Source organism: Marmota marmota, unplaced genomic scaffold (assembly GCF_001458135.2).
Source record: "Marmota marmota marmota unplaced genomic scaffold, marMar, whole genome shotgun sequence".
In the NCBI taxonomy this organism is placed as follows: domain Eukaryota; kingdom Metazoa; phylum Chordata; class Mammalia; order Rodentia; family Sciuridae; genus Marmota; species Marmota marmota.
In genome coordinates this window covers 2,313,415-2,323,539 of record NW_026000241.1, presented here as the reverse complement: position 1 = coordinate 2,323,539, position 10,125 = coordinate 2,313,415, and the positions used below count along the sequence as shown (strand labels likewise).

The 10,125-nt window shown below is 55.3% G+C and overlaps 1 protein-coding gene across 1 annotated transcript in view; it reads left to right on the top strand.

Annotated features, from left to right (window-relative positions):
- The window catches only part of Cacna1a (calcium voltage-gated channel subunit alpha1 A), a gene marked incomplete at its 5' end in the record, with an annotated part of 153,626 nt that overhangs the window by 64,687 nt on the left and 78,814 nt on the right, over positions 1 to 10,125 (top strand). The window contains 2 exons of the mRNA XM_048795338.1: positions 4,822 to 5,142; positions 8,567 to 8,779. Of these exons, the coding sequence (XP_048651295.1) occupies positions 4,822 to 5,142; positions 8,567 to 8,779 (534 nt within the window). The remainder of the gene's footprint in view (positions 1 to 4,821; positions 5,143 to 8,566; positions 8,780 to 10,125) is intronic.

The following is a 10,125-nucleotide window of genomic DNA, read 5'->3' as shown; positions in this document are numbered from 1 at the left end:
CCCACCCACCCCGGAACCAGGGCGAAGGCCTGGGAACCCGCCGCCTGCACGGGGTCCCCACCTGCCCCCGCCCCGCTGAGCCCGGGCAGGTGCCGTGACCGTGGCAAGGACCACGCATGTCTCCCTGGGTGGGTCCAGAGCCAGCAGAGACAAGGCTCCCGGTGACAGCGGCCAGTTCACCATGGCCAAGGGTCCCTTGTCAGATTTTGGAACAGTGACAGAGAGACCCAGAGGAACCTGGGAGCCAGGTCTAAATGTGGTACTCACCACATGCCTTGTGTGCACTGACGTCATACACCTCTGGATGATTCTGTGCATGAAACGCTGTTGCTATTTCGTGGTGTGGAATTTTCCACGTGGGATGTCGCTCCGTCCTCAAGAGGTTTGAGATCTGGGAGCATTTTGGATGCCGGATTTGGGGACTTAGGGGTGCCTCGCTTGTAGCTCTTCGGGAAGAGTTTGGGGGGGCTGCCGTTATTAGGTGCCCGGATGGGAACAAGACACAGAGCTCAGGGCTGGGCATGGTGGCACACGCCTGTCATCCCAGCGGCTCAGGAGGCTGAGGCAGGAGGATCGTGAGTTCAAAGCCAGCCTCAGCAAAGGCAAGGCCCTAGGAAACTCAGTGAGCCCCTGTCTCTAAATAAGACACAAAATAGGGCTGGGGACGTGGCTCAGGCGTGGAGTGCTCCTGGGTTCCATCTCTGATAAGAAAGATATAAAAAGAAAGACAAAGAATTCTACCTTGTGAAACTTGCAGTCCAGCCCTGCAAATAGATGTTAAGTCAGAGTTTGCAAATAAGCCTGTAAGGGAAATGGGGGGTCCTGGGTGTGGCCACTCTGGAAGGGTGGGATATGGCTGGAGGGCTTCCCAGAGGAGGTGGCCTTTAGACTGAGAGCTGAAGAGTCACCGGGCAGTGACACAGAGAGAACGCGTGACAGATGGTTCTCAGACCTCTGCCACTGTAACACAGAGACCAGAGCCGAGCCGGGGGGCGGTGACGCACCCCTGTGATCCAGTAACTCAGGAGGCTGAGGCAGGAGGATCATGGGTTTGAGGCCAGCCTCAGCCACTTAGCGAGACCCTGTCTCAAAATATGAAATAAAAGGGCCAGAGGCGCAGCTCAGTGGGTGGAAGCAGTCCTGGGTCCCATCTCCAGTTTCGAAAAATAGAACAAAGAAATATCTTAACCACAAGAGTTTGTTTGAGAGGCGCCTGGGGACATCTTTTCTTTTCCTCGTGCCCCTCACGTGCTATGGATTTATTAGCGGGGACTGTGGCTTTTGTCCTTCTGCAGTGAGGGGGAATAGGGTGTGGGGGTTTTAAAACATGATTTTTAAAATCCCAATCATGAAGGGAGACAGAAGAGCCTCCAGGCGGAGGGAGTGGGGCTGGGGGAAGGGGAGGCACGGAGGCAGAGGAAGGGGACCCCCAGGAAGAAAGCCCCACTTGACTGCTCTGTGCACACCTGTGCACGGGGCTCCCCTCCCCTTTGGGCACGTTCCCTGGGGGAAGGAGCCCTTCAGCTGTATCCCCTGAGTCACTCTGAGTGTCACAAACACAGAACCCAGGTGGAAACCCGCCAAGTGCACCCGCAGTCCCCGCCCAGGCCACCCCACGTGGCTTCCCGGTTAAGTAGGTCCTAACGGCACCCGGAAGCTGGCCTTCATTTGTAGTTTTAGTTTCTATCCGAAGCCTGTGGATGGGGCTGGAGTGGCCGAGGGGAGCCTGGGGACCTCCCGCGAGCGTGGTCAGTCACATCCGTCCCCATCAGCCTGGGGGCTTCCATGGTAAACGTGGTTTGTTTTCATTGGCAAAGAAGGTTCTGCTGCTGCCCCTACAACCTGGGCTGGATGCCAGGCTCCGCCCGCGGCCCAGCCAGGACCTCCCTCCCGTGTGGGGGGAAGGAGCAGCCGTCCTTAGAACAGGGTCGCCCTTCCTCAGCTGATCTGGGAGAGAGGAAAAGGAGGGAGGGCAGAGGGCACTCTCATCTGGTGCCATTGTGACATAGCATTTGGCATGATTTAATTAGACTTTAAGTAAGAGTCCGTACTCCTTGACCTTCCATCTGTACTTCAAAACCATTTTTAAACACGTGCAAAAGACCATGTCCCAGCCTCTTCTCAACATCATTGTTTCTGATGATCAAAAAGTAAAAAACAGGGCTTGGGATGTAGCTCAGTGGTAGAGCACTTGTCTAGCATGGGCAAGGCCCGGGGTTCAGTGCCCAGCATGGAAGGAAGAAAGGAAGGAAGGAAAAGGAAAAACACAGAAACAACCCACCATGCTCAGCAGTGGAAGAATGGTTAAAGAAAGCATGGTATATCCATACAGTGAAACACTCTACAGCTAGGAAAAAGCACACAGTTGCTGCCAGCAGGGAAAGATGTATTTTGAGATACATCAAGTTGCACAACACTAGGTACAATATGATCCCATTTTTAAAAACAACATTTGGAAATGTTAAAGGTATAGAAATCGGGGGATTGTAGGGGTTTGTCACTTTCTACATGACATTTTCTGGGGTGTGTGAATTAGTCACCTGTATTATTTTTGAAATCAGGGGGAAAAGGTTACCTCAGAGCAGAAATAACTGTAAGAAATGTGACCGAAAATATCATGAATGTATAGGGCAGGGAAGAATTTGGCAGAAAACCAAAGAAAGCATCTTGCAGGAATTGTTTCAAACTAGGGTTCAAAGCCAGGTGCCAGGGCACACACCTATAGACCCAGAACTCAGGAGGCTGAGGCAGGAGGATCTCTTGAGTTCAGGAGTTGGAGACCAGTCTCTGTCTCAAAAAAATAAGAAGAATAAAAATTAAAGTGAACTGGGTTTCATTTGAGGATGAAACCTCAAATTTGAGCCGTCCCCTGGGGCCACTCTAACCAACTGCCCCAGACTCAGTGGCTTAAGCAACAGAAATCTATCGTCTCATGGCTCTGGAGGCTGCGCGTCTGAGATGGGGGTGTGGACACAGTTGTGCCTCCTGAGCCTCCTGGGCACCTTCTCCCTGTGTCCCCCCGTGGTCTTCCTCATCTCTTGTAAGCACATGAGTCCTGTTGGGTTGGGACCACCCCAGTGGCCTCTTTTTACTTCAGTTATTTCTTTAACGACCCCCTTGGCCTCTGTACAGCCTCATTGTGACATCCCGGGGCTGGGACCTCAACACGAGTTCTGGGAAGACACCATTCAAACCATAAGGCGGGAGGTTGTGTGGGTTCATTTTCTGTTACTGTAATGAATTCCCTGAGGCTGGGAACTTATTTTTCTTAAAGAGGTTTATTTAGCTCAGGTTCTGGAAGCTGCAGATACACCACATGGAGCCACCTCCAGTGAGTGGCCCCTGGGCTGCCTCATACTGTGGCCGGTGGCATCCTGGTGGGGGTGTGGACGGGAGGGAAGGATCACACTGAGGGAAGGAAGCCAGGGAGGGAGGAATGGAAGCCTCAGGCCCAGGAGCTCAGGGCCCCAGGGGAGCCACGACCAGTCCCTCTGAGGGCGGCTCCGGGTCCTCCCACGAGGCCCCGCCTCTTAAAGGTCCCTCCAGCTGAAACATGGCCATCCTGGGTCCAAGTGTCCAACTCGCGAATCCCTGGGGGACGCACAGCACCCCCGCTCAGCCCTCCGCAGGGACGGTCCAGAAAGCCACGAGAGCCCTGGGTGGCACACACCCGTCGTCCCCCGTGCTCGGGAGGCTGAGGCAGGAGGATCTCAAGCCTGAGGCCAGCCTGGGCAACGGAGAGAGAGTCCGTCTCAGAACCACGACTTTAAAAACGCCACGGAAGGTGGCTCCGAGGTGGAGCAGGAGCAGGAGTTCAGCCCCTCGAGGGGAGGCAGAGGGACGGAGGGAGTGGAGGCCGCACTGGGGGAGGCTGCGCCCTGAGCCGAGCAGCCCCAGGCAGACTGTGGAGGGAGGACCAGAGAGGCCAGGAGACGAGTCTCCACCCACACAGCCCTGGCCACCTGCCCAGCTGCCCCACTCCATGGAGGACGTCCGTCCTCAGGGGACACAGGCCCCGCTCCCCGGTCCTCCCTCTCTCCAGCCTCACCTGGATCCATCCACCAAAGTTGGCTTCCCCTGAAACACCGCCCGCGGGGCCCAGACGTCCCTTTATCGCCCCCTCCTGGGCTCCTGGCTGCCACCTTCGCCTCCCACCCTCGGTGCCTCCCCAGACACCAGAGGGCCCCTGCCAACACCTGAGCCATGTCAGCTCCTCCTCCAAGAACCTCCCTGGCTCCCACCTCAGCCAAACCCGGAGTCTTCCCTGCGGTTCCCCAGGCCTTGCGAGGTCCGTCACCTCCCTGGCTCACCTCCTCCGTCAGCCACTCCTTCCAGTGACACCAAACATGTCAGGCAGGCACGTGCCGCCCCAGGACTTTTGCACTAGCTCTTTCCACTACCTCAGCCACAGAGGTGACTTAGGCCAACACCCCAGTCGCCTGGGCCCCGCACAGTGCCTTGCTGTGGGTTTTCGGGTCACGCCCCCACACTAGGGTGTCCCAGGGGGCAGGATAGGTCCTCAGTGGACGCTCCAGAGCATACACGTGTGCAGGTGGAAGTCGCACCCGGTTGGTCCCCGGTGACCGCTTCTGAAGTGAAAGGTCCCAGGAAGACAGGGGCCCTCCCCCTCAGCTGGAGGCCTTCCCAGCCGGCACCGGGTCCTGGGCAGGGGCCCTGGACGGCCACAGGCATCAGACGCAGCCCAGACTGGCAACAGGCTCTCGCTGGAGAGAGCCCTGGGCCTGCCTGTTGTCATCCTGTCCCCCTCTGGTGGCCTCCAGTGCCACCGTCTCAGGGGCGTTGCTTTCTCCCTAAACTGAGCCCGCGGTCAGGGTGGTTCCCGGGCCGGAGGGCTTGCCGGAGGCGGTGGCTGCGCTGGCCACGCCCCTCCCCAGAAATGCCTGCCTGACCCCTGCGTTCTCTCCCCGGCAGGGTCCCCCTTCGCCCGAGCCAGCATCAAAAGTGCCAAGCTAGAGAACTCGACCTTCTTCCACAAGAAGGAACGGAGGATGCGCTTCTACATCCGCCGCATGGTGAAAACTCAGGCCTTCTACTGGACTGTGCTCAGTCTGGTCGCCCTCAACACCCTGTGCGTCGCTATCGTTCACTACAACCAGCCCGAGTGGCTCTCGGACTTCCTCTGTGAGTACCGCCCGCTCCTCGATCCCTTCCTCGGGCCCTTCCCCGACCTCCTCCCCTGGGAGCCAGGGTCTTTTTCCGGTCCTCTCTGAGTCTCTCCAGCTGCGGTTGGCCGATGCTGTGTCAGTCCGTTTTCTGTTACTACAACAAAGTGCCCGTGGCAGCTGACTTTATGAAGAGGAAAGGTTTATTGAGCTCACAGTTTAGGAGGCTGGAGCAGGTGGCACCTGTGTCCATGGGAAACTGATGGGGTAGGGAAGTGGCAGTGACGGGTGTGTTGGAGCAAGTGGTCGTTCCTGCAGCCAGAAGCAGAGGGCGAGGGCACCTGGGATCCCAGGCCTTTGGAGAGCAGCCCACAGTTGGCCAGGGATCGCCCACAAGGCCCCACCTTTTAAAGGCCCACACCACCTCCCAATGCCATCTCACGGGCCCAAGCCTCTAACCCCCTGAGCCTTTCAGGGGACACTGTGTCCACGCCACAGCACAGCCCGCCTGCTCCGGGCCCACGGCCGTCAACTAGAATCCAGGCAGAGTTGTGGGCGCTGCAGGAGGGAGTGGGGGACAGAGGGAGGCAGCAACGGGGTAAAGACAGAAGCCCACATGGAACTTCCCGGCCTCTCTGGGAACAGTGAAGCCATTGTCCTGTTTCTCCTGCTCATGTCCCACCCTCGGCCCCCTGTGCCCACGCCTTTGGCTCCTTGGCCACCTCCTCTCCCGCCCCCTTGGCCTCCCTTCCAAGGACCGTGAGAGCCCCTTGCTCTCCGTGGGTCCTGCACCCTCAGGCCTGGTCCTCCTCCCTCCGTCTGGTTCCAGGACGAGCGTAAGATGGGGTCAAAGCTGGGGGCTGGCCGGGGTGGGGAGAAGCCGTAAAGATGGGGATCATCCCGCCAGGACTTAAAAAGTAAAGAGCTCTGAGGAATCAACAAAAGGTGTGCCAGGCACACGAAGGGCAGGTGCCCATGGGGGGCCCTGAGTGGGGCTCCCCAAGACCACGCCACCCACCGGCACCCTCCTCTGCATCTCTCGGCTGGCCTGACTTATTTGTCACCCTCTCGTCCTGGTTCAGGACGGATGTGGGATAGCTGCCGAGGAGACTGTCGAGTCTTTGACCTAGAAAGGCCGAGAGCCTAGCCCAGGTCACCATCTCCTTGAAGCCCTCGTGGTTCCCAGTCATGACTGACCCCCCAGGACACCCCTCGGGGCCAGTTCTCTTTCCAAGAGTCCTGACCTAGTTCCAACCTTAGTAATTGTGTTTGGTCCCCCCGGAGTCTCTTATAAATGAGGACTCTACTTCCTGTTATAACCTCCTCTGATGGTCTATTTTTAGTCCCCTGTATCCTCCCTACTAATCACCTGGCAGTCCGTCCTGGTTTAGGAACAGAGGATTGGGCTTCCTGTCTGTAAAGATCCTTAAATTATCCCCATTTTCCTGTTGAAATAACTGAGAAACAGAGAGGTTCAGTCACTTGTCCAAGGTCCCACAGCTAGAAGTGATGAAGCTAGGATTTGAACCCAGGTAACTAGGCTTCAGGGTCCAAGCTGTGTCTGACGATAGATTCCGAACACCAGGTGACCTGAATGCTGCATGCCTTCCCTGCCCTAAGTCACCATGTGACCTTGGGCCGGTCATAACCACCATCCATATCCACCAAGGTGTCTTTCAACACAAGGCATCCTCTTCTTTATGTGCCACCAAGAAAGACACAGTTTGCCATCTACACTAGGACCTGCTGATTTTAAAAACCTCTCCACTTCAGAGATGTCAAAATCTGAATAAAACTGTGTCTCAGAATCAATGAAGTATTTAGGTTGTCTGGGTCTCCAACGCATCGGTTCTCCATGGAAATTGGATCTGATGGTCCAGAAAGTTCTTCCAGATCCCCCAATTCTGTGGGAGAGGAGTTCTCTCAGGCCTTGTGCAGGGCTCACTGTGTTTCCATGGTAACCAGGAAACAAGCATCCCAGAGGCACTCGTCCACTTCCACTGGGTCTTAGAAGGGACCTGAGGTTATGGACAGATTTCCTTTTCTGCCTTTTGATCCTAGAGACCCTAGACCCTGAAGACCACTGTCACCCCTTAGAGTCCTACAAATAAAGGGAAATTTCAGTGAAAAAATAAGCATGAGGGACCCCGACAATCCACCCAACCACCTACTAAAAGCAAGATTAGTAAACACTCTTGTCCCTTGTCTGAGCTCATGTGTGCTGCTATAACAAAATACCTGAGGTTGGGTAATTTAATAAAGATAGAAATTCATTTTCTCACAATTCTGGAGACTGGGAAGTCCAAGACCAAGGTGCTGACAGGTTGGGTTGCCTGGTGGGGCTGCCCTCTGCTTCCAGGAAGGTGCCTTGAACATTGGGCCCCCTGGGGTGGGGGGAGGAACACGGAGTCTTCACATGGCAGAAGGCAGAAAGGCAAGAGAGATGAACCGACCCATGGAACCCTTTCTTGGGAGCATCTGATCCCGTTTACTGGGGCTCCATGTGATGTGACCAGCCCCTGTGGGCCTGCCTCTTACTTTGGTTCCTTGGGGGATTGAGTTTCAACAACGTTTGGAAGGGGACACACACCTTCCACCCGTAGCAGCCATCAAACGATTAGCCGCATGGCCATGATGGGAAATTCTCAGAAGCGTGTTTGGGTCTCCATCTTCCCTTTCTCTAGGCTGACTCCCCCTCAGAACCCCTCCTCCTCCCTTCCTCTTGGTTAGGTGAGAACCCTGAGCAGCCCCCCAGCCCCCCAGGAGCTTCCCAACCTCAGCTTCCTACCCCACTAAGAAATCCCCCTCAGAGCAGGACCTGGGATGAGCCATTGCTTTGCAGGCTAATCCACCTTTATCCTTCCCGGAGGCCTTGGCATTCCTAAATCAAAGAACAGGAGTCTTTGTCTTGATCCAGACTTTTAGATGAGCAGCTAGACGGGATTTCCAGAGGGTACCGAGAAGCCGGGCCTGCGCCGGGTGGCCCAGTGCCGCATCCAATCCTGACGTCAAGTCAAAACCAGGACCCCGTTGTGATTTCCATTTCTTCCTCTTCCTTGGGGGCTCAGTCAGGCCAAAGTGGACGGAGCGTGATTCTTAGAAACGACCCAGCAGCGTTATGCGTCCACGCCAGGCCCCTGGTTGTTGGTTAATTATCCTGTGAGGTTTTCAAAGTGGGGACATAGAAGTGTACCAAGCTCCTGGGGAACCACTGGTCAACACAAAAGCGAGGGCCTTGACAAGGACCTGCATCCAGCCCTTCTCTGCAAACCAGAGCAGAGGTACCCGCTGGAGAGCAGCTGGACTCCCTCTGAGATCAGCTGGGGTTGGGGGGGCACCAGTCTTCTCCTTTTCCAGAAGGGAGACGGGGGCTCTAGAGGACAAGCCCTGGCCGGCCTTCACCCCAGACTGACCGCCTCTCCGTTTCCTCCTTCTCCCTCCAGACTATGCAGAATTCATTTTCTTAGGACTCTTTATGTCCGAAATGTTTATAAAAATGTACGGGCTCGGCACGCGGCCTTACTTCCACTCCTCCTTCAACTGCTTCGACTGTGGGGTAAGTGATCGGCTTCTGTGGGGGCCACTGCATGCGCTCTTGTCTATAATGACCATACCTGGAGACCTTGGTCAGCGGGAAGAGGGAAGGTCACCTCTGCGTGTGAAAGACTGAGATGAACGCAGAAGCAATCACACGAGCCCAGAACTCCCAGCCTCGGTCACGAGGGGGAATTTATAGACCACCTTTGGAAAACAGATGGGTGACCCAGCGAGTCCTCCATGAAGGATTCACCTTAGAGGAACTCACACAGGTGCCTGGGAGACACCAACAAGAATGCCCCTGCAGCTGGGAACAAAATTAGGGTCTTTCAACCTGAGTCAGCTCTCTGCCACTGTAACAAAATGCCTTAGGCAGTTCACTTATGAAGAGCAAAGGTTTACGGTGGCCCACAGCTTCGGAGGCTCCAGTCCATGATCAGTTGACTCTGTTGCTTTGGGGCCTGTGGGGAGGCAGCTCATGGTGCCAGGAGCACGTGGTGGAGCAAGGTGATTCCCTCCATGGTCCAGAAGCTGAGGGGCAGGGGAGGGGTGAGGCAGGCCCCTAGTGACCTAAAGACTTTCATTAGGCCCCGCCTCTTAAAGGTCCCACCACCTCCCAGTGGCACCACTCTGGGGACCAGGCCTTGAACAGATGGGCCTTTGGAGGACCTTTAAGATCCCGACTGTAGCAGCGTTAGTGGCAAATAGTGGGCGTGCCTTCCCCAGGACGCCCCAAATCCTGCACCCAGTTCCAGTATCTCAGGCAGCCTTAATAATTTTTAATAATTCTGAATCCAGTACTGATTTCTGCCCTATTTTAGGAAACTCTATGGTGTTGGAGGAAAAAACAAAATATATACAAACAAAACTACCTACATAAATGACCCCAATGTTTCAGGAATAAAACAAATTTCTTTTTGTTAAAAAAAAAAAAAAAGAGTCTCGGGTTGAAGGTGTCTTAGGGGTAAAGCACCTCTCCAGCGAGCGTGAGGACTTGAAAGAAAACAAAGAGTGTCCCAAGTAGCTCTGTTCATGACAAGCCTGGCCCCAAGTGTCCCTCTGCCGTCGAGTGGAGAAGTTAAACGGTCACATCACTCACAGACGGTCCCTGACTTATGGTGGTGTGACAGCAATGATTCAACTTATGATGGTTTGATTTATGATTTTCAACCTCATGACGATGCAAAAGTGACACTCAGTAGAAACCGCACTTCAAATTTTGAATTTTGATCTATTCTCCAGCTGGTGACAGGCCAGTGTGCTCTCACAAGGGTGGACGGCAGCAGCAACTGCAGCTCCCAGGCAGCCCCATGATTACAAGAGGAAGCAACAGATACCCTACAGCGTGCTGTGTTGCTAAGCTAGGGGTTCAAGAGGCGAGGCGTATTAAACTTCAGCTGGGCACAGTCGAGCATACCTGTAATCCCAGCGACTTGGGAGGCTGAGGCAGGAGGATTGCAAGTTC